The sequence below is a fragment of the Cnephaeus nilssonii genome, assembly GCF_951640355.1.
Source record: "Cnephaeus nilssonii genome assembly, chromosome: 22".
Taxonomy (NCBI): domain Eukaryota; kingdom Metazoa; phylum Chordata; class Mammalia; order Chiroptera; family Vespertilionidae; genus Cnephaeus; species Cnephaeus nilssonii.
Window position 1 is genome coordinate 29,131,692 of NC_137093.1, and position 27,939 is coordinate 29,159,630.

The 27,939-nt window shown below is 58.4% G+C and overlaps 1 protein-coding gene across 3 annotated transcripts; it reads right to left on the reverse strand.

Moving 5' to 3' along the window:
* Nucleotides 1-27,917, reverse strand: POLE (DNA polymerase epsilon, catalytic subunit). 3 transcript variants are annotated; one of them, XM_079762300.1, is made up of 49 exons: nt 27,784-27,917; nt 26,619-26,760; nt 25,516-25,596; nt 25,126-25,170; nt 24,880-24,972; nt 24,407-24,561; nt 24,113-24,254; nt 23,940-24,020; nt 22,989-23,096; nt 22,548-22,658; nt 22,202-22,287; nt 21,815-21,934; nt 21,355-21,487; nt 21,164-21,277; nt 20,878-21,090; nt 20,563-20,670; nt 19,531-19,659; nt 19,351-19,453; nt 19,120-19,266; nt 18,661-18,806; nt 17,596-17,744; nt 16,497-16,589; nt 16,215-16,359; nt 15,754-15,911; nt 15,262-15,457; nt 14,203-14,417; nt 13,262-13,364; nt 12,890-12,970; nt 12,658-12,780; nt 12,103-12,315; nt 11,684-11,890; nt 11,311-11,454; nt 9,962-10,102; nt 9,611-9,764; nt 9,431-9,537; nt 9,084-9,260; nt 8,781-9,004; nt 8,399-8,619; nt 7,973-8,177; nt 7,447-7,620; nt 6,546-6,671; nt 5,621-5,753; nt 4,566-4,755; nt 3,649-3,780; nt 3,313-3,506; nt 2,193-2,393; nt 1,758-1,883; nt 1,228-1,317; nt 1-1,097 (listed from the first exon to the last, which is right to left on the reverse strand). In XM_079762300.1, exons 1-49 carry the CDS (start codon nt 27,843-27,845, stop codon nt 984-986), a joined length of 6,855 nt encoding a protein of 2,284 aa, XP_079618426.1. In that variant the 5' UTR covers nt 27,846-27,917; the 3' UTR covers nt 1-983. The 3 variants fall into 3 exon arrangements, with proteins under 3 accessions (XP_079618426.1, XP_079618425.1, XP_079618427.1); XM_079762299.1 differs by having other exon boundaries at nt 4,566-4,758; XM_079762301.1 differs by lacking the exons at nt 21,815-21,934; nt 22,202-22,287; nt 22,548-22,658; ... (7 more) ...; nt 26,619-26,760; nt 27,784-27,917 and adding an exon at nt 21,680-21,783 and having other exon boundaries at nt 4,566-4,758.
* Between the last annotated feature and the right edge of the window lie 22 nt (nt 27,918-27,939).

Genomic DNA, 27,939 nt, shown 5'->3' on the forward strand with positions numbered 1-27,939 from the left:
TTTTGTCTTGTTCCCAGTCCTATTTTGTTTAAAAGGTGCACAGAGCTGGTCTTATGTTCTGGGGCTGAAGACGGATGGAGGGAGAGGCTGGCACTCGGCAAAGGCTCCAGACCTGGGCTGGACACTGAGCTGGTGCCCTGCAGGGTCCCAGGTCCCAGGGCGACCTGAGCTGAGGAATAAGAACAGAAACCTCCTCCACCTGACGAAGCTGCTGCTTCCCTTTCCCATGAACTCTTGTGGGGGAAAGATCACTTTTCTGAAGTCCAAGAGGTAACAGATGCTGTACAATCCATGATCAATGGTGTGCCCCCCGTGCCCAGGCCTCCTCGGGGCACAGGCAGGCTCTGAGGGCAGGTGGTATGGTCAAGCTCCATCTGAGAAGCCCGGCCCAGAAGAGGGGACCACCTGATGCAGACACCCCCGCCCCCCCGTCCCCCCCGCTTTCTGACCAGGAAGTCTCCACAGGAAAGTCCAAGCCCAAGTGCAGGGATGCCGGCCGGCCTGGAACCGCTGTCGGAAAGACGCCCAGGTCCCCAAGGGCGCAGGGCCCGATTCCTGGAACTGGCCACACCCACGCGTGAAGCCGTGGAGGGCGTCTTCGAGGTCACAGTGCCTGGAGAGCAGAGCTCAGTCTCCCGCCCAGGCATCCCTGGCCCTGGGTCTGGCCTTTAGCCACCCCCAGGTCTGGCTCAAACAGAAGGCCCCGAGGGCAGAGGGGATGCAGGTGGGGGTGGGGGGGCAGGAGGGCCAGGCCACACGTGTTTGTGCACTAGAACCACCCGCTGCGGCCCTTGGGCCCCTGGCCGCCCTGACCAAGCCTGGGACTGGGACCCAGGTGGGCCGCTTCCTGCTCTGGCTGGTTGGCTGGTTTGGGCCAAGGGATCCGTCCCCGGAAGCACCCTGAGGGTCGTTTTCTTTGGAGCCGAGTCCCGGAGATGGTCTCCAGATGGAAGCTGGGGCAGAGAGGGGACAGGCCCGCCTTGCTAATGGCCCAGCTGGGGGTTCTTCTGCAGCAGCCACTCCAGGGTCTCCATGAGGTATGACATGCCATAGTGCTGGGCAATGTTCCGGAAGATTCCGATCTGCTCCATGAAGACCTGCAGAAGAACCAGTCGCCATGAGAGCCAGTCCCAGAAGAGGTGCAGGGATGAGGGCCGAGGCCCAGAATGTAGGGAGAGCGGTGTGGGTGAGGGCAGGACGGGCAACAGCCAGGGGCAGCAGCCAGACCTTGGTGTGGATGGTGAGGGCGAAGTCGCCCGCACAGCTGCAGTACACGGACATGTTGGTCTCCTTCACGCCCCGGCACTTCAGGCAGATCTGAAACGAGGAAGAGCCCAGTCAAGAGCTCCCCACTCCCCCCGCCTGCACCTCCACTGTGGATAAAAGCCAGACCGCACAGCGGGCTCACCCAATGGCCAGCTGCTTCCCCACCCTCGCTGTGGGCCACCCACCCGGCCACACCAGGCGCACTGCTCCTGCCCAGACCCCATGCCTTCCAGGCCCCGCACTGAATGCTGAGCACCCCGTAACAGACACACACACACCCGCTGGGTCTGGACCCTCATCCCACTCACACCCTTTATCTTGTTTGCTGCCTCTCTCCCACCACTAGAAGGGAAGGCCCAGGAGGCCAGCACTTGGCCACTGTAGGTGCCCAACAGGAGCTTTAAGACTGAATCACTTGGGCTGTGGATGAGGCCTGACCCAACAGGTGGTCATCTTGAAGGACAGGTTATGACCAGAGACCCACTGCTCACCAGGTCCTGCAGGGTGAAGGCCATCAGCTTCTTCTGCAGGGCTTCCACCAGGGCCATCTCGATGGCCGAGGAGTCATAGGCGGCCTGGCAGTTGGAGCAGAGCCACTGGGGCAGCACAGCCCCGTCCTGGGCAGAGAGAGAGCAGGTCACCCTCTGCCCGCCTCCCTGGCAGTCCCTCCGCCAGGCCGAGGGGACCAGCCTTGAGGAGACTGGGGCAGAGCCTTCGTGAGAGTGAGAGGCACAGAACGGTGTGCGGCAGCTCACTGGGCCCGGGCAGGCTTCCCTCACCGACACCGCCCTTACACGTTTACGGGACGACGTTCTAGCGCCTGGTGGCTGAGTGCCGTCAGAAAGGTGCCAGTTCCTAGTCCACGCCAAAGCTGGCGGACGTCACCCAAAAGGGTGGACAGGTCACGCAGGAGTGGGCGCTCCCACCTGAGAGAAGGACGGGTCTTTGCACAGATCCAGGTCCCGGCAGAAGTTACAGCTGTGGCAGATGACCTCGGGGAGCACGTAGGAGCGGCAGGGGTCTCGGAACTGGGCCTCCTCGGAGAACTCGCCAACGTCCACCAGGCGGAGCAGGTCCCGGTTGAGCTTGTTCACCTGGTTTGTGATGTTTGTGTCCAAAGACAGGACCTGCGGAGAACGGGGCGGGGTGAGGGCAGCTCCGGGCCTCCTGCTCGGTCTGGAGGGAAAGACCGCGTGGCTGAGCGCCACCTCACTCTTCCTGTCCCGTCAGCTGCCTCCTCTGCAGCGGTGGTTCCCTCACGGCCTCAGCTCCGGGGACTCGGGCTCTGCCTGTCATCCTCACTGGCTCCTTTTCCCCGAGTGACAGGCAGTCCTAAGTCTACTGGAGCCTTACAATCTCATGTGCGAAGTGGCTGGTGTCCACCCTCAGGGTGAGGGACTCCCGGCCCACCCAGGGGCCTGCCGAGCCGAGGGGGGCAGCTAACCCTCCTGTCAGCAGGCCTCTCCCTCCCCTAAAGCTCTGCTGCCACCTGATCCCGGCGTGTCCGTCACCGTGAGATGCAGTGGCCGGGAGGTGACTTCATGAGCCGTGAGGTGTCTGCTTGCCCTTGTCTGGTAACAGTTTTCGACTTCTGATTCGGTCTCCTTTCCCAGAAAGGCATTTGGCATCCATGCAAGCTCTCCTCTGAGCTCCACAGAAGCCTGGGTGTTTCGGAGCTCTGTGTGGTCCCTGGTTCGTCCAGCCCACTGGCCTCACAGGACCTCGAGAACCTGCTGTTTCACCAGCACCCTCAGATCACTCCCCCCCAGGGCCTTCACCCCTTCTGCCCAGACATCATTCCTTCCTGGGGTCCACATGTGCCTGGACCCTCCTGGTCACTGTGGTCTTAGGCCCAGGCCCCATCAGAGGGCCCCTCACCTTCCCCACTTCTCCGAGCCCAGCTCACAGCACCTGTGCTCCCTGAACTCACCGAACTCACCCCCTCACTGGAGCACCGGCTCCAGGAGCTGCCAATAGCTCACACGGCTGTACAGAACGGTGGGCAGGGTGTTGGGGGATAAATGAGTTTCCTACTCCGGCCCTCACCTTGCACACATACTTGATGAACTCCAGGGCAGGGTTATTGAGCACCAAGTGAGAGCCGGGCAGGACAGGAAACATCTCTGAGAGCTCAGCTGAGTTCCGAGAGCCCGTGACTTTCTTCTGAATCTTCTGGGTGATGGTGAAGAAGTTCTGAGTGAGTTCATTGGCCACGTAATCTTGAGAGAAGGTGATCATTCCTGGGAAGAGAAGTGACGTGGTGCTGCTCCCACTTCGCACAGTGACGAGGATACCGAGGAAGCGATTCGGGGACCCCGCCCTGGAGGGGGGCAGAGAGGTCAGGTCACAGGTGCGTGGTCTCGGCAGCAAGGGTGCGCTCACCGGGAAGGGCTCCGGCTGCCCCATGGGCCTCCTGTGACGGCTGGCTGGCCGCCCGTCTCCTCACGGGGGTGCTGCCCGGGGCGCTGCGCCTCAGCTCCTCCTTCATGCTGTGGTACACGGCCACGATGTACGCTGCAGAGGGGGCACGGGACCCGAGAGCTGATGACGCCCAGGACCCAGAGTCCAGGGAGACCCTGTGGCTGGTCAGCCCGCTGGCCAGCCCGGGCTGAAATGTTGTTACCGGCGATGATTCTATTTGATGCATTTAGAGGAGCCAGAGCCCATTACAGAAACGGGAATGACGCCCACGTTCGTGCTTAGAGAGCACCATCTACACGAGGCAACTCCCCTCAACCTCCACACTGGGCCGCGACAAGAACAAAGGCTCAACTCTGGGTCAGCACACCAGACCCACGTTTCAAAAGAACTCGAAAAAGTGAGACTTGCTCGGGACACGCAGATGAAATATGGAACAATCACAAATGGAACCACCACACACCTCTGACCACGTCTGCGTGCTGGGCGTGGCAGGGCTCGTCAGGGGGCTCAGAACAATGGCACTGCATGTACGTCTTCCTTTGTGCCTCGACCTGGATAACCCGACTTGTAAACACTAAACCCGAGACCATTTACACCCAAACCAGTGACAGGAGTTCCCAACAGCAGAAGCTCGGCCTCAGAGCCCAGTGGTGGGCAGTTCGTTCAGGAAGTGTCCCGTCCTCCCTGCTGGGGTTCACCTTTAGTTGCCACACGTGCACACAAAGCTTGGGGCAGAACTAGGAGCCCCTCGGGGACAGCCCTCCTCAGCAGGCGCAGTGAGAGGGGGAGGCCCTGCACCCCGACCCACCTTCTTGTGAGGTAGCGGACCAGGACCACATTGCTCCACGGATCACAGACGTGACAGCTGACAGGCTCACCTGAGACGATCATGAGGAAGTAGCCCTGGCAGGAGGCTGCCTGAGGCAGGAACTGCACGATGTTCCAGTTGTTTTCCAGCAAGTCCTCCACGTCCGGCTCCTGCCCCTCGTCGTCATCCTCGCCCTCGTCATCCTCACCTTCCTCCTCAGGCCCCTCCTCCTCCTCCGCTCTGCCCTCCTTCTGGGGGTCCTGCTGTAACAGTCCCAGCCATGTCTGCCCGCAGCCGTGGACGCACACCCCAGTTGAGTCATGGTGACACTGGCCTGCTGATTCCACCTGTTCTAGCCGCCCGCCCCGAGCCGGCAGATCCCCGCAGACACTCTAACAGCACGTCAGGTGTGCCACGTGCCTGGGGCTCAGCAGCACTCACCTCGTGGAGATGGTCCCACTCCACCCTTCCCAAGGATTCACTCCAGCTGCCTCCTCCCACCGCCCAGAGAGGGGGAACCAGCAGTGTCCAAGCTCCAATCTCCCGCTCGGCTCCCTACTGCGATGCCCATGCCTGACCAGGTTCTGCTCTTGACAGCACCTTCCAGGTTAACACAGGAAGTCTGATGTCTGCCACCCTGAGAGCAGCAGCCACCTCTGCGCTTCCCGGCTACACCGCTTGCACCTCCTCTTCTCCCATCCAGTCCCACGGACCTCCCACCTCGGCACAGCACCAAGGGCAGCCTTCTCCCGTCAGATCTCTCTCAGCAGCATGGCTCCCACCAAATCCCCATCAAGGCCACGGGCACAAGTGGCCTGCCCCAGCCAGCTCTCAGCCACCCCTGTGACCACCGCCCTCACCCGCTGGACTCACAGCTGCCTCACACCAGTCGCTGAGCCTTGTTCCCTGCAAGCTCCACTTCCCTCCACATCCGAGTCCTCTGGGGCCTCCCCTCCCCAACCGGCCCCTGACCCTGGCTGCTGGTCCTGATCCCACCCCTGCTGACTCTGATCCTGCACCTCCTTGTCTGCATGCTCGCGACCTCTCCTTAGACGCGTGAGCAGTGTGTGGCGAACGGACAGATGCAGACCCCAAAGAATTTGTCTCCAGGACTGGTCCCCTCACCTGTCCACAGTGGATACTAGAGGGCACGTTTCCTTTGATGCCACCATAGTTAGAGGGATCCATCCAGAGAAGAAACTCCCAACATCGAGAGAAAGAAATTGTCAAGGAATGGAAGATCTCTTTAGAATGAATGCTAAAAAGAAGCAAAACAGAATGATTCCATGAAATCAACAGTTTTCTCTTTTCTCTACTTTCTTTCTTAACCTCCACTGATTTAAAACCCTCAAACTTCCTACAGAAAATGACAGGAAAATGGCAAACAGTAGTGAGGAGACTTCTGCATCTGGGCGGGAGTAATGGGAGGCGTGGAGGGCTGGTCCCCAAATCTCCCCGGAGCCTGATCCCACGCGCCTGCTCCCACCGCCACTGGAGAGCCTTCTTCAAGGGTGGGGAATAGTGAGCTCTGGACTAATGCTGCTCTGGCCCTGCCTACAAATCTCCAAGGCCCCAAGGATCAAACTATTTTCAGGTCACAGAACACAAAGCCCCAGAACAGTCACAGGAACGCAAAAACATCCAACACACAAGGCAAGACCCAGTGTCTGGCACCAACAGGATGTCACCAGTTTGCAGAGAAACAGCCCAGAGGGAGGAGACAGGCCTACCAACCGCAACCAGCCGAGACCCCCGGCGCCGGAGCGAGCAGGGACCGGAAGCACTAGAGCTGCACCGTGCCCAGAGCTGAAGGAAAGACCAGAAATGGAGGAGACAGCACCACGTCTGAGGTGGATTCGGGGCAGACGACACAGCGCCGAAGATGGGTGAATTTAAAGACGTAACAGAAATTATCAAGAAAGCAGCACAGAGAAGGAAAAAGACTCAAAAAAGATCCACTACGTCCCACAGCTAGTGAAGCCCTCTCAGAAATGAAGGTGAGAAAGGCTTTGCCAGGTCTCCAGAGGCAGGAGACGGACGTGGCTGCCACCTGGTGGTGATGTACTCCACGTAGGCCAGGGCGTCCTCGATCCGCCGCTTCTTCGTGCACAGGACGATGCGGTTGAAGTTGGCATAAACGACCGATGACCCCAGGCGCTTGAACTCCGCGATGAGCCTGAGGACCAAGGGCAGAGTCAGCAGCCAGGATGCTACAGAGAATCCCAGAGACACCGTGAGGCAAAGGGGATGATCTGAAGTAGAAAAGCCATTCTAAATATGCCTGGGACCCAGAAGCAACAAAGCGTGAAGGTTTCTACATGGAAAACCCTCCACAAACAAAGCCAAACAGAATCAAAGACAGGAAGAAAGGTGCAACGCATATCACAGAAAACGATTAATTCTTACATAGGAAGAACTCACATAAATCAATGAGGAAAAAACAACACAACTGGAGAAAAGTGGACAAAGGATAGGAAGAGAAAGTCCACTTCATTCATCACGAGGACTGCAGGTTAGGAGCCACAAAAACTACTCGCACCCCCGTCAGCTGGCTCTGCCCGCCATGCAGGAGGGGCTGGGCTGGCAGAGCCATCGACCGAGAGCTCTGGGGCCAGCACCCAGTTAGCACCTCTCCCAGTGGGAGGACCCACCAGCGCGGCAGAGGGCCGCTTCCTGGGATCACTGCAGGGGGACACGCGCGTGCCCTTACGCACAGGCTGTTTCTTGGTTATTGGTAACAGCCCAAGTTCTGGGAACCGCCTCTGCCCACTACCATGGATGGTACACCTCATGCAGACCTCCAAGGGCGACCATTAAGTCCGACAAGGAGGTGCAGAACACAGCGTACAGCGCTTGTGCAGACACCGCAGAAAGACTACGCGGAGCGAGAACCGGCGATGGGCCGTGATCCCCCAGGTGCCGGGCCTGGGGACACAGGCCGGCGCACTCACTGCAGAAAGAGCTTCTTCATCATGCCGTGCAGCGTGCGGTGCAGGGCGGGGTCGTGGAGCAGCGAGGACGGGGAGCGCAGCCAGCGGTAGAAGTGCATCACCTGGTTGTCGGCGTAGACGTTGCGGTACTGCGTGATCTCCCGCACCCAGCCCACCACCATGCTCTTCAGGATCCTGGAGGGGGAGAGCATGTTCCCCAGTCACTCTCCCTCTCCAAACCCCACTGCTCAGCTCTCTGCACCCCTCGGACGAGGTTAGGCCCTACCACCTCACCATACACTTCTCAACCCTCCCCACCCTCCGTGCCAGAATACCGACTAGAATGGTGGGTGTCGGGCGCCTCACCGGCCGGGAGAACCAGGACAGACTCTACCGAGCAGGTGGAGGAAGCTCCAGTGACCCTGCCTTAGTGCTTAGTTTCCCAAAACAAGGGCCGAGGACAAAAGGATTCCTGCTGTTCCTTCTCAACCCCCGACTCAGTTATTCTGCCTCTGCAGAGGAGGTGCCTGGGGACGCGGCTGGGCACCTGAAGGTGCTGGAGCAGAGGGCTGTCTCGTCATAGCTGGCGGGAGCGCTGGCGGCCTGGTTGCCAGTGATCATGTCCTCCAGGGACGCCTGCTGGATCACGTCGAAGCTGATGCCCATGCTGTCGGCCCCCTCCATGTCGTTGACGTGGTGAGACTGCAGGATGGTGTTGACGGCCAGGTTCTGAACGTCCAGCTCCACGCACACTGCACAGACACACACCTGTGCACTGACCACCCCAGGGTTTAGAGCCCAACCCCAGCAAGCCTTCCTCAGAAACACTGCTGCTGGTCACAGCGCCCGCCCGACTCATCCCACACGGCTTGGCCGAGCTCTGAGGGTCAGCGCTGGGACTTCTCGCCACTCAAGAATGGCGGCAAACGACAGAAACACCAGCTGCTGAGATCCCGTGGGCCTCCCCACCCACCTGTGGAGTAGCAGCCGGAACTGTTGATCTCCATGGTGGCCTGGTCCTCAAACTCCATGATGAGGCGGTTGTCGTCGGCCTCCTTCCCGCCCAGGTCAGGGCGCCAGGTAGGGGACAGCCAGAGCAGGTGGTTGTGGCGCTGGAGGTGGCGGGCGAAGAAGAGGTCGGAGCCAAAGGTGGAGATGTCCTCAGGCAGATTCCCAATGGGGATGTGGAAGTACCTGCGCAGGGGCAGGGGCAGGGTCACGGGGGGAGTCCCAGGTTGGTCTCAGGGGGGGTGGAAACTGGGGAGACCGACTTGCTGTCAGAGACTGACAGGCTGGCAACATGAAGGTGGGCAGAGCTGCTGAAACGCCAATAAAGAGCCCTATGCTCTGCTCACCGGCTCATTTCAAAAGCCTGCGACAGGCAGGTGTCCAGGTTGAGGTAGTGGCGGATCATGCGCCGGGCTCCATGGCGCTGCCAGTCCAGGACTCCGTAGCTGATCTTGTCGGCCACGCGGACAGGCACCAGCGGGAACTCCTCCAGGACGGGAATCTCGCCGGCCAGCCTCCTCAGCTCCCAGTTGGACTGCACGGCGATGAGAGTGGGCCCCCGGCGCTCCTCCTGGGCACAGGAAAGCAAGCGGCTTGGGGGTCCCATCATGGGTGAGGGGCTCAAACAGCAGCACCCCCACTTCACTCACCTTGTAGGCCAGCAGGAATCGCTGGATGGCTCTGCAGATGGTCTTCAAGTCCGTCTCAGCCCGCACTTCAAACGTGTGTTTTGGGGGAGGCAAGAGCTCGGGGCCCACTTTCTCCAGCAGGAGGCTGTGCTCGGCCGAGTACAGGGCACTGAGGCTGGGCATCTGGTTGCTTCGAACCTGAACAAGGGCCAAGTCAGCCCCTCCTCCCCTCCCAGAGAAGGAGGGGTGGTCCCACTTCTAACTCAACCCCCACTGGCTCTCATGGCAGAGGCTTCTGGAAACAAGGCAGGGCTAGGACATCCCTGCCCAGTGGCCTGTCCTCCCACAGCCCTGGACCGGGAACTCACAGTGTCCAGCACAAACACGGACGCTTTACGCTGAGAGGGCACGAAAATGCCGAGGAGCGCCTTGTGGCCTTGTGCGCGGTGGTACAGGTAGATGTGGCGGATGCTCCCTGTGGAGGACACACAGGTCACCTGTGATTCGTGGGAGGTGGGGCCAAGCGGGGCAGCTGGCACACACCATACCTGGTTCCAGGTAGCTGAACTGGGCCAGAGAGCGCATCTCCAGGTGCTCAAGTGTGAAGGTTTCTGCTTCCCAGCCCGACAGGTGCCTCCCCAGCTGTTTATTGACCTCACACACACAGCCCAGGTGCACCAGGGCCCGGAACAGTAATGGCACCTGCAAGGGGGCAGGGTGGGTGGGGCTGACCGGGTGGCAGTTGGGGCATAGCCCTCTGCTCCAGGCCATCGCTGCAGAAATTGTCCCGGGGTGGAATCCACAGTGGCTACTGCTGGCCCGCCCGTGCCCTACGTGGGCTTCTCTCCTCTGTTCCATCCAGCTAGGTGCTTGCTCAGTGCAGCTGGGAAGGCAGTTACCTGAGTCTCGTACACGCCCTCGATGTCTGGGGCTGACAGCTCAGTGTTGATCTCATTGATGTGCTCCTGGTACATGTCCTCCGGCACTGAGTACTCATAGAGATTGTAGACCGTGTTGGAGCGAGGAAGGACTCGATTCACCTGGCGACAACAGCAATGACCTTGTCACATGGCTAAGTGTGAGGTTTGTTACACACACACTCCACACAGGTGCGCACACACACATATGCTTGTTTAAATAGTCCTGGCACACCTGGTGCCCACAACTGTGGGGTACACTCCGTTTCACTCTCCAGAGTAAAACTAAAGCTCAGGGCACAACAGAAGCCTCTGAGGCATCTGAGAGGCAGTCAAGCTCACTCAGCAGGTCCCAGTTCACTTTCCTCTGTCCTCTCCTGGTTTATGAGGGTGCAGGCGGCAAACACCAGGAGCCCTGGGGGACACACTGGGCTGGTCCTGGTGCGGAGGGAGCAGGAAAGGCCCCCAAAGGTAGAATACCCTGAAAGCCACAGGAGCTCCAGGCCACCTGTCCCCTCCTGCGCTACACCCTCCCCGTCTCTCCCCACACCCACATCCACATCCACATGCCGTCTCCAGACACCTCCTCCCTCACTCCAGCTCCCACAAGCAGGTCTCTTCTCAACACAAGCTAGCTCGTCCTGCAATTCCCTGCGCCTGGCTAAGAAATGGGAAGGGCAGCCTCCGTGAGCACACTCTGGCTGGGGCCAGCTGGGTGCTCACTGACACCAGGTGAGATCCACGAGGACCCGCCTGAGGAGGAGGCAGAGCCCCACCCACCGCTGGACCCCACTTATAGGAAATGTCCACAGTGGGCTCGTCTGGAGGCAGACTGGCTGGTGGTTACTGAGGGCTGGGAGAGGAGACTGCTCCAGGGCCTGGGGTGTGTCCTGGGGATGATGAAAATGTTCTCAGATTGACTGTGACGATGGCTGCATGACGGAATATCCTGTCAGCAATGGAACTGTACTTGAAGTGAGGGAGCTGCACGCACGTGAATGACCTCCCCCCCGCCCCGCCCCGTAAAGCTTTAGCACCAGAACAGCCTCTGGAGACAAAGCTGCCGTCTGACAACTGCCCACCCCCTCCCTTCCCTGCTAGGTGGACGTCAGACAGACACTGAGGACGTGCCCCAGGACCAGGCACCAGCAGCTCAGCCCTCCACGAGGTCGTTTCAGTAACCGCTGCACCGAGAAGGTTCTTAGGAGATGGAGGCTCCAGAACACCTGGCTCAGGGCCGCGCGCCCACCAAGCTGTATCTGCAAAGCCCGTTCTTTCTGCGGCCCCATCGACGTGGAGACGACCTCAGAGGCAGCAGCTGCCTTTGGTACCTTGCGATACGCAGTCCCCTCCTCCACTTTGGGCACCCGCTGGTTCACGTAGAACACCCGGGGGATGTTCAGCTTGATGCAGTGCAAGTCGCTGCCGATGACAGCCCACAGGCGGAACAGGCCAGGCTGGCTGGTCTCGCTGATCTGAAAGGAAACATCGTAAGCAGTGCGTGTCAACCTGTCACAGAAAAAGCTCAACACACGTGGACAGGCCGCCTCCCCGGTGGCCTCCAGCACCAGCTGCAATCAGAGGCACGGAGGTCAAGGTCTGCCCTTTCTCCTCCATCCCAGACCGCAGGATGGTCCCCAGGACCCCTTCCTATCAGCCATGCTACTGCCCCGGGGTGTCTTGCCTCGGGGACGCCCGGCACACCTGCACGATCTGCCACGGGAGGTCCAGAATGCTGCGGGCAGTTCTTCGCAAGAAGCCCCCCAGCCCTGTGCTGGGCCTGTCTCGCATGGCCCCGGGCTGCAGCCCGCCTTCCGCCTCCAGACGCTGCTTCTTCCTGCGGGCAAGGCGCTGTCGGGCCTGCAGCTGCCACTTCTTCTTGTGGAACCGGAGCCAGACCAGCCACTCTTCCTGGGACAGATGGAAGAAAAGTCCAGGGAGACAGAACACTTTCCATGACAATGGGCACGCACAGCTTCCCAGTGCCAACCTCCGCAGGTCAAGACCACCTCCGTGTCCTGCACTGCTCAGCAGCCCCGCGGGAGACAGCACACCCGCGTGGGCCTGATTGGGGTCTGTCCCCTTCGCCCACCGGCCAGTCCAGATGCCCTGAGGCTTCCTACCTGGGTGGTTCCGAGGGCCGGAGGCTGCCCCAGGATCTCCTGCCAGGGCACCGTCAGCCCCAGGTCCTGCGAGTCCTCCTGGCTCTCCCAGAGGACCCGCTTCCTCTTCGTAGCAACAGGGACGGCTGTGTGGGACGGCTTCTCACGGCCAAAATCCTCCATGTCGGGAGCACCAAGGCTCTGGGCGCCATCCGGAGCCTGGGCCACACCCACCTGCAACCACGCAGAGAGGACTTAATCACGTCGCTCTCACAAGTCCACTTCTAAAAACCCATCTGAACGGGATAAAGTACTTGGACACAAAGTTACTCATTACGGATTAAACTATTTTTAACTTACAAACCCTCTATCACAAAAGAACACTGGGAGGAATTAAAGAGCAGAGTATGAAGGTGTACATTTTCAGAAAAAAAAAAAAAATTCCCAGACACCTGAATGGAAGCATCCAACCTCATGAGCGGCAGCACAGGGACTCAGGCGCCGGGTGCCCCTGGGACCAGCCCACCCCACCCCACCACCGCCACGGCCTCCGTGCCCCAGGCCAGGCCCCAGCACCTGTCTCTTGCCCTCGAGGACGAAGAGCTCGCTGATCTTCTTCTGCTTGTAGACATCATTCTTATCCAGCAGTTTTTTGTGCAGCCAGTCGGGGTGTTTGACGCGAGGCACGGGGTTCTTCACCTGCATGAAGGTGGGACTCGTCACTCGTCCGTCTGTGAGTAGGGGCCGCGCTCAGGTGCCCGGGGCTTTTAAGCCACACGGGGGCCTGCTTCCGTGGTCTTGACCTCACCTGCTGCAGAGCCGCGGGGATTGTGATGATCTTCTGAATGGCGCTGCCCAGCCGCTCGATGTAGTAGTCCCAGTCCAGAATCTGTGCAGACGACGGGCGCGTGAGGAGGGCGGCAGCAGCTGCAGCACTGCCCTTCCCTGTGTCTAACTGATCCTCTTGGAAAGCCTCTGACAAAAGTGCCCATTTCTCAGAGGAAACTGAGGTGCAGAGCCGCACCAGGACCCTGCGCCAGACCAAGCCTTGGCCTGTCGGACACAGTGAAAGCCTGAGTCTAGCTTTTCCAGCTCTGCCCTCAAGTCTATTTCTTCACACACCACCCGTCAGAAAGGGGGACGCCAAGAGCGAAGACTAAGCCGACGAGCCAGCACTCACCGTCCGGATGTCCAAGTCCTGCAGGGACGAGCTCTTCAGCCATTTCCGCAGGAAGTGCCTCCTCACCGTGGGCTCTGCCTGGAAGATGGCGAGTGGGATGGCCCTGGGAGACAAGAGGCGCAGCGCGCACCAGGGGAGTCTTTACCGTGGAAACGGACCCAACACCGATTTTGTAACCTGCGTTCATTTAAAGTTATTTTGTACAAACTATACCTAACATGTCATGTCTGCTGTATCTAGTAACTAATTAATACTCCATTGTGTAAGTATCCTGGCTTAATAGCCACACCCCACCGGGGGCCATGGGGGCTGTTGCTTGGCCACCGTGAAGAGCCGCTGACAAATGCCCTCACGTAAACGGCACATGCGTGCGCACGCACACAGCTGACACTTCCGAAGGGCTCTTCATTGGGTAACGGACAGGAAGTCCTCTGCTTTCCCGGAAGAATGAGCCAGTTTTCGTGTCGCCAGGAAAGTGAGAGGCAGCGGCGGCAGTGCTTGCCTCGTGCAGGATTGTGAACAGAAAGAAACTCAGAAACACCTGTGCGTCCATCACCCAGTCCTCAGACCGCAGGCCCTGCCATTTCACTTCACATGAGGACAAGCAGGACGAGCACAAAGTCCCCGTGCAGCCCTGCTGACCCCTCGCCCAGAGGGAAGCTGGGTCCTGTCGCCACCCTACGCGTCTGCACACCATCCAGTGCGCAGGGCCCACACCTCAGTGCTTCCCTGACTGGGAACAGCACCGGAGGGTGTGACTGCACCTTGAGACGGGGCCCATCATTGCCCACCCTCCATGGACCCAGGTTCTCTGGGGCTCCAGGTGGTCCGTCGGGCTCAGCAGGCTCGCTCTTTGATCCCGCCAGGGCCCGGCAGGCCTTCCTGTCATCTCATCTGCGGGGGTCTGAGGCCTGTCCCTCCCTAACCCTGGAAGCCCTCACCTCTCGGTGACGGGTGAGCCCTCGGGCTTCCGGGAGATGATGTAGCGGCAGCTCAGCCCCGCGTCCTTCACCATCTGATCTCCCAGGAACTCGGCCAGGCGCTTGGCGGTGCTGATGGACGTGGACTTCTGCTCGCCGTAGTCTTCCAGCTTCCGGGACATGGAGCGGTTCTCAGAGATCAACTCGAACAGCTCAGAATCGGGCATGTTTGCTGCCTGGAGAGAATGGGCAGACATCGTGCAGAGGTAAAGGAGCGTCTCCAGCTCACCCCACACTTCTTCCCACGGAATCGAGTTTCCCCAGCGGACGACCTGGAGGAGGAGTGTAATTCTAAGGCTGCCTCAGACAGACACAGCAAGACGTAAGAACCACACACGAAGCCTTAACGTGTGTCTGTGCTCCTGTGCACAGGTGTCCCTGACCTCCCGCCTCAACAGCCTGTAAGATTTGCCCGGCTCACGAGTACTGCGTGTGCCTTCCCCCTTGGTGCTCACATGAGTCAACTCTACACGGAACAAGGCATGCCAGGAACCAGATGCCACAAAGCAAAGGGAGCCAGCCAATGTTCCAGAATATTCCACTATTCCTTTCATCCCAAAGCCTCTTCCTTGCCAACTATGTGGGAGAGGGAAAGGCATCTGGGCAAAGATGTCTGATGCTGTCCTCTCAATGGAAACCGGGAGCCTCCCAGCTACCCGACAGCAGAGGCCTAGCTCTGTCAACTGACCGCCACGCAGACTCGATGAAATGCAAACACTCAGAGCAGCACAGGCACAGTGATCAATTCCTCAAGAAGGCGTGTGAAAGACAAGCCAACACTTCACTTAAATTGTAGGAACTGTATGTGCATTTACAGGGCCAACAAAGACTTAGAAATCAAAGAAGTTAATGTGATGGTTGGTGAGTTTTTCTCTTAGATTCCTTTCTCACATGCTATTTGTCTCCTTCACAGAATCCTGTCGCTGGATACACTCAGCAAGTCTTGGGATTTCACCAGCATTAGCCCTGAGTTCATCTGTCACTGGATCCCGCAGAGCCAGGTGGGGAGGGCGACCTCACCTTGCTGTACAGCACGTCCAGCCAGTAGTCGGCCACCTTGGCGACAGAGCCGTACACTTCCTCCAGGGTGCTGCCCTTGAGGAAGGCCTCGAACACGGACGACTGGAAGATCTTGATGAGCTGCAGCTCCCCGCGGCGCTTCACCTCGAAGCCCTTGAGCTCGGCCAGGGAGCCGTCCTCGTTGAACACAGCGTACCTGGAAGCACAGCGTGACGGAGCCTGTGAGCTGCTGCTCCTCACTGCCCTCCTGACCCCACCTCTCAGATCCACACACGTGTCTGCACTGAGTGTCTCTCTCCAACATAGAAATGACGGAAGGGCCTGCAGCCTGTGGAACAGAACCTAAGAGGTGGAGAACAGAGCTTCCCAAACAGAGGCAAAAAGTCCAGAAGACAGAACCGAGGTCTCCCCATCCTGGTCCGTTCCTGGACAGGTTGCTAAACCTAATCCGTCCGTTTCCTTTCCCGTGCACAGAAGCTGCGGGGTTCCTACCTCTTCTTCAGCTTCTTGCCTTCTTCCTTGGAGGCTGGAAGGATCATGGCAAGGTAGGGCCCGTCAACCTCGAAAAAGATGCTGTTCTCGGAGCGGGTGACATAGGTGAGCGAGGACGGCTCGGCCAGCTCCTGGTACTGATCGTTGGTGAAGCCTTCCTGCAAAAGCAGACCAAGAGGGGCAGCCTCCCCATCACCATCCAAACCTGCACACGACCGGGCCTCCCAGCCGCGGGCAGAGCCTGCCCAGCCCCCTCTCCCAAGCCCACGCCCGACAGTGGCAGCCCCCTCTGCAGAGACAGTGACAGACCCCTCTGCAGAGCCTGCCCAGCCCCCTCTCCCAAGCCTGCGCCCGACAGTGACAGCCCCCTCTGCAGAGACAGTGACAGACCCCTCTGCAGAGCCTGCCCAGCCCCCTCTCCCAAGCCCGCGTCCGCCGGTGGCGCTGGAAACCAGGCTCACCTTGACCATGATGTTCAGCATGGCCCCGGGGTAGGAGATGGTCACCTTGGGCTTCTTCACGCTCGTCGTCGTGATGACAAAGTTCTCAGGGAAGCTGTTGGGCAGGACGCACCATATCCCGTCCGTGTCCAGCTCTAAGGGCCTCCTTCAGGGGACAGAGAAGTGAGGCCACATGCAGGCCAGACGGTGGCCGTGCAGTAAGAAGCCAGTGTTGTCCTGACAGCAGATGAGATCCCCCCTCTCCAGCTCATCTTCGCCGGCCTGCTCCCGACTCGGACTCACCCGATCTGCTCAATCAGCTCCCTCGCCTGGGTGATGATGTTGGCCCCCGTGAAGCAGACGATGCCGGCCATCTCCATGGAGTACCAGCGGGCCCTGGGAACAGTCACAGCTGCAGGTGGGTGGGCTCCCCCCGAGGGTCATCGAGGTCAAAGGAGAGGTGGGGAGGGAGAAGGGCACCAAGAAGGGGACTCGGAGCAGGGCAGGACTAAGGGGGAATTTATCTCTGTGCTGAGAACCGTCTCTGTTCCTACTTCAGTGTGTTGGGCTCGGCTCTGGAAAGTTCTGGAAGGAGGCGGCACAATAGTTCATGACCTCAGCCTCAGGGGACTCTCCACACCATCCCTGATGGTCGGTGTCCCCGTGAGCCTCCTCCACTCTCCCAACCCCACGTGCATCCCCCAGCGTCTCAGGGAAAACGCGCTCGAAGGCACCCTCGGCCGCAGCTGGCCCACTGTTCTCACACCTCCTGCCTGAAACTCTGCTCCGCTCTAGCCCTGCTCTCTGCCCACTCCCTCTGCCATTAGAAAGCAGCACAAATACACACAATGACCCTCCCTCCAACCCAGTCCCTGTGCACCCACCACTTCTCTTCCTCCCCAGAGCTGCCCTGATGACCCTCCCAGGACCTCCCACCTGGTTATGTCCAATGGACACACGCAGTCCCCACCTCACCCCATCTCCACGCAGTGCCCAACCCCGGGAACCCCGGCCCAGAAACAGTCTCCACCTTGGGCCTCTCCCTTCCCCGCCCCACTCAACCTCTCAATCAACTTGACCCTTTGTTAATCCCACGGCTGCTTAGCAATTGCCGAATTGCTGGGACCGTCTCCACGGCCTGGTGGTGACGTTCTGTAAGTCACAGACAGAGGACAGAAACGACCAAATTGCTGCCTCCTGCCCAGGATGTTCAGACGAACACGCCCAGTGGTGCCCATGCCCTTGTTACCCCAGACCCACGAGTCGATGTGGCCCTCCCTCCACCTGCCCCAGAGCGCTTCCAGCCACGCTTTCGCACAGAGGCCCGCAGGTGCCCGGCTCTCCCCTCTCCCATCCTTCACTCACTAGCTCCACAGCCCAGCCCGGGCCAGCAGGAGCGTACCCTTTGCGCATGACGTAGCCGTAGAAGGAGTTGAGGATGCACTTGTGTGCCAGCTGCAGGGAGTCGTACAGCACCTCCATGTTCTTGCAGCGCTTGACCTCGGCCGCGTCGCCCGCCTCCACGGCCGCACTGAGCTTCTTTTTCCACACCTGGGAGCACACACAACTCCTCGATCACAGCTCACATTCTACAGTCACAGCTGCTTTACATCTTGAAAACTTCAAATGCATTGGAAACTTAACAACAAATAGAACGAAGACCGTAGGCACTTCCAGAGGGACACTTGATATTTGGCCGTATTTCCTTTATTCCTCCCTCCTCTCCCCCCTTCCTTTATTTCTCTCTCTCTCTCTCTCTCTCTCTCTCTCTCTCTCTCTCTCTCTCGGCACTGCCACTACGTTGCAGATACTAAACATGTCAGCACACACTTTCTAGGGACAAGGACAAGCTCCTGCATAACCGTAATGCTGTTCCCACCCCGAGGAAACTCACCATGGACACAATATGGACGTGTCCCCTATGGGGTCTGCACAACCCCAACCCAGGAGCCAGGCCAGAACCACGTGCTCGGGTCTCACGTGTCCTGATTCACCTTTAATCTAGAACCGTCCCGTGTAAGGCTGACGTCCTCAAAGGGCTTCTGAACACAAAGGGACATGTCCAGGCTCCATTTTTATTTCCTGTGAGGCCAGGACTAGGAGAAAATACTCCATCACAGCAACAATCCGCTGGACACCTCAGACTTGGGGGCAACGTCACCTCCCGGGACAGAGCCCAGGACCTGTCAGGAGGGCCTGGAGCAGCGAATGGAGCGCATGGCTGAAGAGCAGCAATGGAGGCAGGGCTTTGCGCAGCCAGAGACCCAGGGGCTCCCAGGTGCCCTGTGATTCCACTCACTCTTATCTGATGCACCCGACAAGCTGCGTTACAGGGATTCTGAAACAACGGGACTCGGACACCCTGACAGGCAGAGCACCGAAAGCAGGCACCTGAGGATATGTTTGCACACCCACGACTGTCCAGCAGCACCCAGCCAGGGTCAGCATCTGAGAAAAGGAGGCCCACCTTATGGAGACCTTTGAACTCATAGCGCCTGTCCCGGAAGGCGCGCACCGTGTCCACGTAGAAGGAGTTCTCCCGCTGGCAGATGGTGGTGAGGCGCTCCTCCACCTTGGTCACGTGGATCTTCTTGTACGCCTTTCGGCAGTAATCTGAGGCACAATGGGAGGGCCACTGAGACTCCACGTGGGGGACAACGGAAGCCAGGAGGCAATGGAGGCTAACCAACGCAGCTTTCTCTGCAGCTGGTTTATCGCAGCGAAGAAAGGCAGCCCCCGTGTGGATGGGCCAAACAGGCCGCGACCACAGGGAGGAGCTGAGCCCTGAGCAACGCAGGGGAACAAGGAACGGGAGCCCACAGGAGGAGCGAGGTCACCACGGCTCCAACGACCGATTTAACTGACCTCAGGCCGTGCGGTTCCAGCACAGCCCAACGCAGGCCCCAAAGTCGCCCAGGCCCCTCACCTGCCAGCCTCCTCTTCTCATATTTAGCCTGCTCCTCGCGGGACAGCTCATGAAAGGCCCGGGCTGGGCCGTCAGGGGTCAAGGCAGGAAACTTCTCTGACTCCAGCTGGTGTTGGATCCGATGGTACTCGCTGCGACTGGCCGGCACTGGGAAGGTGACAGGTGAGAGACGAGTGTGACAGAGGCCCACCCGCTTCCTGCTGAGCACCCCCAGCCCGGGCAGGCACTCACTGAACTCGCCCCTCCACTGCCAAGCCATCTTCCTCTGGCAGTTTGCCCCAGGCTTGTTGAAGTCACAGGCTGCACAGGTGGCCTCATCCACCATGGCAGAGGGCTGCGGAGGAGACGGGAGGGAGCAATTAGGGCCAGGCAGAAGAAAGAACTCCATCCTGATGCAGGCATCCGTCTTACCTGCAGGCGGTTTGTCAGGATGATGTTTGGGTACATGGCGCCCACGTCCAGGTGGTAGATAAGGGGACACTCGATACGGTTAGGAACATCTTTCAGGGAGGTGAGCTTGGCCTTAATCTGATCACACACCTACAGAGGAAGAGGAGGGAGGTGGAGGCTGGTGACCACAATAAAAACCGGAGACTACAGACCGAAGACAGCCACCAACGCCGGGCCGGGAGGTGCAGGAGGCTTGCAGGGAAGAGCAGAGCCCTGATGAGGACAGAATGGCGGGAGCAGCAGCCACCACCCCCGGATTTGAAGTGAGAGAAAACTGCTGAATCTGTTACAAGGTGTTCCTTGGAACCGATCCTAAAATTGGTACAAACTACCCCCACGGGAGTCAGCGAATGCGCTGCAGTGCTGAGCGGAGCCCGCCAGGAACCTGGAATGTGCAGCGTCTGAGGGATCAGCACAGGGGAGGGTGCCTGGGGTCCCCAGTCAGGTGACACACTGCAAAGGACACTTTGTGCTCATATTTGATGGATTTTAGTCACTATATCCTACTCTGTAATTTCTAAAAATTAACTGTCATCACAAAAATTTTTTTTTAAGTCTTCACCAGAGGACATGCTTAGAGAGAAGGGAGAGAGAGTGCGATATGCATGCATGTTAGAAACACATGAATGTTCCCGACTGGGGAATCAAACCCACAACCCAGGTATGTGCCCTGCCTGGGAATTGAACTGGCAACCTTTTGGTGCACTGGATGACACTCAACCAACGGAGCCACTCTGGCCAGGCTACTGTCCTTTTAAAGTCTCCTTAACAAGAAAATAAACTGAACGCCTCCAATAGCTCCTCGCTGCCTACTGAATCCAAGACCCCCCACGTTCCCAGAGCCTGTGACGCTCTCCCAGCCAGCAAGTCGGGCATCGACTGTGACAACAGTGTCATCCGTCTCAGGGCCCAAGCACCAGCACACAGTAGGTGCACGAAAGGCCTCGAGTGAAGGAAACCAGTCCACAGGCGTGTGAACCTCCAGAGAGCTACCTCTTGGAAGTTGGTGACCTGCTCCATGGGCACCTTCTCCTCTTCCTCGATGGCGTGACGCATGGTCTTCTCCACCCGCTGCAGCAGGAAGTCAAAAGCGGCGGGATTCTAGCGGAAATGACCGAGAGGGGCACAGATGAGACAGAGAATGCTCTGGCAGCAACCAACCTACCTTGGGCGGGACGCTGCACTGTCCTGAACTAGGGCAGGCCCGACGAAGGACACCTGGGGGGGCCTGCAAGGGGTGAGGGCTTTCCTTCAGCCCTTGTGGCTTCTGGGTGCCTCTAAGCCTCGGGAGACCCAGGAGGGGCGCACCATCTTGAACCGGCAGGGGATGTCACTGCGGAACACGCCTGACTCTAGGGCCTCCACGTGGCCGCCCACGTAAGTCTCGGCGTCCAGCACGTGGCCGTCACTCGTCAGCTTGTTGAACTCCTGCTCCTGCTTGTTGGGGAAGACGATGTTGGCGTGGAAGGCCTGCACCATCAGCAAGGCCTCGCACAGGGTCCCGGAGCCCTTCCGCAGCACCTATGGGGAAACAACAGGCTTCAAACCCACGGCCCAGGCCACACAGGCTGCCAGGACCAGGGGAGGCACTGACCTCATCGGGCTCCATGGGGATGATGGTGCACAGGGCAAAGATAAAGGGGTGCACGTACTTCATGTATAGGTAGTACGTGGCCACCGCGTCCGACACCGAATACGTGGCCAGAGTCTGAGGAGAGGACATCAGAGATAAGGGTGACATGTCCGGAGGTCCCCTTGACCCCCGGGTCAGCACGGCACAGGCACCTGGGGCTGCTCGGTGGCCATCCGGCACATGTCCTCGGGGTCCAGCTCCACAGGGTCGTAGCCCAGCTTGGCTTTGGCGGCCGCCTTGAGGTTGTGGCTGCCCACAGGAAGGTAGCTGTCCCGCTTCACCCACCTAGAAAGGAGAGCAAAGGCCAGAGGTGATTCTGAGACAAAGTCCAGGAACCTGTGAAAGGTGGCAAAGCTGGACACACACAGCAAGATGCAGAGACTTAATGGGTACCCCAAGATCTGCACCAAGACCCCACACGGTGCAGGCCCCTCGTGAGAATCATTCACCCGGATCCAGGTAGTTTCACAAACACACCTGCACTCAGGCGATGCCGGAGCCTGCAGCTGCTGTCCTCAGCGAGGGCTACCTCCTCCCTCGGGTGTGGACAGGCCTGCACTCGGGAAAGCCCTCCTGGGACAGGCAGGCTGCCAGGGGAGCGGCGGGCCCTACCTGAGGCAGTCCATGTGGATGCACTGGGGCGCCTTGTACTCCCCTTGGCTGTCCTTCTGGAATCCGATCTCCTGGTACATGCTCAGTCCGTGGACAGCTGCTCTGGCCTCCACAAATGGCCTAGGGACCAGAGAGGGCGGACAAGCACTTTCAGATGAGTCTCTAATCCCCTCAGGGACAGGGAAGCCGGCCCCCAGGGGATGCCCCACTATCCCAGGAGCTCCTCACACCGACTCCTCAAATGCAGCGCCCCTCCTACCCCTCCCGCCCACTTTTCCCATCATAACCATTTCTCAGCACACACGTCAGTAGCATTGGGTATACTCCCAGTGTCGTGTGACCTGCCCTCTGAACACGGTTTACTCACAAATTAGGCATTAGACTCACCAGTCAAAAAAGTCCCCATTGTAGGTGACCATGATGGTGGGTTTGGTCTCCTGGACATGTTCAAACCATCTCTGGATTAGATGGACCTGAATTCAACGCATCACAGCACTCAGAGGTTTGCTTTTCCTCTTTCAAACTCCTTCCAAGTACCTCTCCCCAAGTTCTGGAAAAGCAACCTCCCGGCAACCCTTTATTAGCGCCTGCACACGCGTGAGGGTCACAACAAGGACCCCAAGCCCAGAAGCTGCCGTTCTGACTGCAGGCATGCCGAGGCCTCCAAAGGGCCAGCATGCCTCTCTTCCCGCCTCACCACAGCACCAGCAGCTTCCCAGTGACCCCTCTTTACCTCGTCAGGTTCATTGAAGACACAGAAGGGCCCTTCGTACTCCGGCTTGGGGGTGAACTCAAAGTCCTCGATGTCCTCTGCCACGATCTCCCTGTTGGTGATGAGGTAGCCCTGGAAGTTCACCAGCAGTTGCGTGGGTTAGACACACAGCTGAGCACGCCTCCTGGTACTCGGCCCAGAAACTCAGACCACAACAACCTCAGCAGCAACTGGGAGGTGCCTGAGCTTCCACACCCCCCCTCCCCCACCCCCGAGCATCTCAGACTTCCATCGGAAGGGGGAGCATGCTGGTGTCAGAACAGCTCGCTTGCTCACTTTCTTGGATTCCCCTCACTCATTATTCACCAAAAACTATGAGTCGCGGGGTGAACACTGTTCTGGTTTGGGGACCAACAAGATCCCCATTTCCAGGGAGCTCACACTCCAGAAGGCGCTGCTCACCTGGCCATCAATCATGTAGGAAATCATCATAATCTGGTCCGTCTCAGCATCAGGAAACTTGAGTGGCAGTTTAGTTGTCTCAATGTCAAATGCCAAAACCACAGGGTCCTAGAGGGACAAACATAGCATGAATTGGCCATGGAACCTCCCACCTTCAGCTGCTAAAACCAAGAGGCAAGCTGCCACAGGGAAAGGCTCCCAAAAAACGTGGAACAGGCGCCTGGGGCTATCTGGCCACATCAAGGACTCCACATCCCCTGGTGGAATGACAGCCAAATGAGAAAAGGCTAGATTGCAGGAAAGTCTACGACTGCACAACACCTGAGTCTCAAAGCTCTTTAAAACACATGACCTCATCCAGGCCGAGTTGCTCAGTTGGTTAAAGCATTGTCTCGATACACCAAGGCTGCAGGTTCAATCCCCAATCAGGGCACATACAAGAATCAACCAATGCAGACATGAATAAGTGGAACAACAAATCATTGTTTCTCTCTCTCCCGTTCTGTTTCAAAAAATCATTTAATAAAAAAAAATGACCTCCTTTTGGCCTTCGTGACAACCCTGACAGAAGACTGGCTCAGGGCTGGCGCCGCCATCTTAGAAATGAGAAAACATGATCGTGACGCTGCCCCTGAGCCAAGGCCTTCGTTATGAACCCGTTTTCCACCACATCACTCGCTGTCAACTCCCTAAGTGGAAGCGGAGTGTTCCCTCAAACTCTCCGATCCAGCCCAGCTCAGATACACATCACCTGGGGATGCTCAGGCACATGTGAAAGTATACTTGCAGGCCAGAAACTGACCCGAAAAATGACGAGTCCATACTCCTTCCAGAAGGTATTTAGGAAAAAGCAAACCAACCTCTGAATCAGATTCACCTTTCAGCACTGAATGAGGCCTCCCCAAACACCAGTGGGCAACTCGGGATGGAGGACATGCAAGCAGCACTTACGGGCCGCTCAACCAGGTCATCTCGGCGGGTGATCTCCACCGGCGAGGCGCTCCCTCGGTGCCTGACGTTGTACCAGTGTGCCTGCAGGACAGGTCGCCTTGAGCCAGAGTTCTGCATGTTTTCGTGGATTTACCCTTCAGCCCCCCTCCCGCTGTTGGGCATCACCCACTCACCACGTGGATCTTCAGGTCGATGGAGAGGCGGATGTGGTAGGGCACGTCGTACTCTCGCATGTCCACGATGTTGTCCAGTTGGTCCGCAATCTTCTTTGAGGTTTCCTCTTCGTCCATAATCACACTGCCTCCTTGCAGAACACTGCGGGGGGGTGGGGGGGGGAGGAGGGAGAGAGGGAGGGAGAGAGTAAGTTAATGGCTGAGTTTTCCCACCTCCCATCCATCTTGTCAATTTGGGGAAATGGGAAACAGTCCTGAGGGCGGACTGGCTGCTCTGCCCAGAAGGAAAGCTACCTGGAGAGCATGGCCGTGTAGGTGTCACTGGAGTGGCCCTGCTCCCGGTTCTTTCTCACGGCAGGGGAGATCTCCTTCCGCACTCGGACAAGGTCCTCCACGGTGTGGAAAGACAGCTTAATGTAATTTCGCTTCAAACCCACCAAGTGATTTGGCTACAGAGTGAAGAGATGATGCTTATGAGTTCAAGAGAAAAGGGACTTTATTGGGGAGAGAAAATAAGGACAGAAGGACTCAAAGGTAAATAGACTTGTCAGAGTTGGCAACTCCAAAGCACCTTGTCCAGCCTTGCCTCTGGGCCCAACTATGACACTCGAGTTCTCTGAAGGGATGTCCAGGCATCAAGGCCCCATCATCAGTACCCCCCTCCCCCCCACACACACAGGTGCCAAGCTTGGCCTCCTGCCACGTCACTGCCCGCCGGTAGAGTGGGCCCAGTTTTACACACCCTGGAAGGTCTGAGCGGCACTCACCAAGTCCAGATCCTCTTTGGGAACGGTCTCTACTTTAGCAAGTTTACCCTGAAACTTCTTGGAGAGAAAAGATGAAACTTCTCGCTCACAACCCTAAGTCAGGACAGAACGAAAGGACTTTCCGTTAGTGAAACCTATTTCCTTCCCTGCTGTCTCTCCAGAGGCCTCTATTTCCAGTCCTGACGCTCCCCACAGAACACGAAGGCACAGTTCATCTGAACTGATCCTTACGAGCCACAGATTTACCTTTCTGGCCGCAATGTAGAAGTATGGTTTGTAGGGCAGTGCCACCTGCAAGAGTCACCAACCCATTCAAGGGCGATGAGAAAGGAAAAGAGAGAATGGTGAAGAGAGGCTGCCAGACTGCACCCTGGCCTCGTCACTCTTAGGAGAAACGGGGCCATCGGGATTTAGGGCTGCATGGCCCTGCCCCCCTTTCCCAGCTAGTTTTCTCTCAGCACAGTACACCCTAGTGGTCACTGGGGCGCTGCAAGGGCCATGCTCCCAATGGGCTCCAGGCAGCTGCATGGGGAGGCCTCCCATCCTTGCAGCTGTGGAGCTAAACGAACACTCGTCATTCTCAGCTGCGGAGCCTCGTCACCGAGTGGGTCGCACCTTCTGGTTTCAGGAGCTCACCTTAAATCTGCTCCCATCGTCTTGGATAAAGTAGTAATCCACTGCACTGACCAGGCGTTTATCTTCATCTAAAACCTCAGTCTACAAGAGTCAATATGGGCATGAGGTTATCCTCTACACCTGGGCAGGGGGGAGGCGGGGGAGGGAGGTGTCATTGTGCCTGGCCCTTGCCAAGGCATTATGGGTGAGTTAATGAAATGTTCGACCAGCCCTAGGCAATTTGGCTCAGTGGATAGAGTGTCGGCCTGCGGACTGAAGGGTCTTGGGTTCAGTTCTGGTCAAGGGCACATGCCCGGGTTGTGGGCTCGATCCCCAGGAGGGGGCATGCAGGAGGCAGCTAATCAATGACTCTCTCATCATTGATGTTTCTATTTCTCTCTCCCTCTCTGAAATAAAAAAAATATATATATATTTTAAAAGTTTGACCAAATATAGCAGGCTAATTTTTTAGCTGATAATTTTGTCTGGCCCACGGACGACGTCATAAATATCCAAATGGCCCTTGGCAGGAAGAAGGTCCCCACCCTGCTCTACACAGTAGAGCCCCTTCCTCCTCCTCTTCGTAAACACCACCTCCCTCCCCACCCCACCACCGGCCCAGTCACCAGAACCCAGCATAGCAGCCTCCAGATGGGGATCTCTCTCCATTTCTCCCTTATTCTTTTTTTTTTTAATATATTTTTATTGATTTCAGAGAGGAAGGGAGAGGGAGATAGAAACATCAATGATGAGAGAGAATCATCGACTGGCTGCCTCCTGCACTCCTCACAATGAGGACTGCGCCCGCAACCCGGGCACGTGCCCCTGACTGGAATGGAACCTGCGACCCTTCTGTCTACAGACCGATGCTCCATCCCCTGAGCCACGCTGGCCAGGGCTCTCCCGCATTCTTGAAAGTTATACTCTTACCCCCCCCCCCCCCCATCTTCTCAATGTCTTCTATGGCCCGAAATGTTAAAAAGTAAGAGAACTACAAACAAGCCCATCTCCACCTGTGCCACCCAAACAGCTGGCTCCCACGCCAAGCGCACCCACCCTCAAACAAGGGCGATGGCACCGCGAGGGCGTGGAGGGGGAGGAAGGCGGGAAGCCCAGGTGCTTACAGGGTGCATATTGATCAGCCAGCCCGTCTTCTCCCCTGGCTCCTTGAGCCTCTCAAATCCGAACCGAGAATCCATTTTATCCGTCCACTGACTGCGCTCCAGGCGCTTGAGTGCGGAGACAGAGGAAGAGGGGCCATCGTCCCTGAGTGAAAGGAAGGAAAAACCAAACCTGGAGGCGGGGAACAGGTGTGGCCACCAGGGAAGGTTTTGGGGGGCGGGGCTGTGGCTGTAAAAGGGCAGCGGGAGGATCCTTGGGGCAGAACTGCTCTGTTTTGATTGCGGTGGAGTCACCAACACATGGTGTGACTGACAGCGCACAGAACACACACACACACACACACACATGCACACGCGGGGTGCACGGGTCAGGTCAACCTCCTGGTTGCCACACGCGCTCTAGTTATGTAAAATGTTACCACTCCGGGGAATTATCTCAGAGTAAGAAGGTGTATGTTTGTTTAAACTTATTTGAGATGTTAGTTCCCAAATTTATTATTACTTTGTTTCTTGGCAAAACGGAATCGGCACTCTCTACTACACAAGACTTTTTCATGGGTTTTAACAAAAGAGAAAAACGGCACCGTGGGCAGCACGGTGTAATGGGGAAAACTGAGAATCCTGATGACCAAGTTGGACTGAATTCTACTTCTGCCCCCAACGAGCAGGCTCGGCAAGTCCCGGGTGCCAGGCTGTGCGGACAGCGCTCCTGGGAGACAGTGTCCGGGACGCTCAGCAAAGGTGGGCTCGGCGCTCCCCGCAAGGCGCCTTCTGCGCCGTCAGACGCTGGAAAGGACCGCGGCCGCCGCGGAGCCCGCCGAGGAGCCGCCGAGGAGCCCGCCGCGGTCTGGGGCCCGGCGGTGAGCGGACCAGCGTCTCCTCCCCAGCCCTCTCTCGGAGCTGCACCCCCTTCCTCCCGGCGGCTCGGGCTCCGAAGAACCGAGCAGCAGCAGCAGCACAGGGAGGACCGCCCACCCGCTCGGCCAGCGCCCCCGCCTCACCGAAGGAGCCGCCACCTCCGCGACACGCGTTCAGGTGTCGGACGGCCCCGCCACAGCGGCGGCCCCACCCCCGCCCCGCTCCCCGAGCGCCCGCCGCCTCTTCAGCGTGAGCCCAGAGCCACGAGGAGGAAGGCCCCGAGTCCGCCGCCCGCCCGGGCGCCCCTTACCTGCTGGTCTCGCCGTCCGCGCCGGGCTCCGCGTACCGCCGCCCGCTGTTCCTCAGCACCATCGCGCCGCCAGCACAGCCTGAGTGAAATTTGGCGCGCTCCCACCACCTCTCGCGAGAGACCGGAAGCGCTCCGCCGCCCAATCAGGAGGCTCGT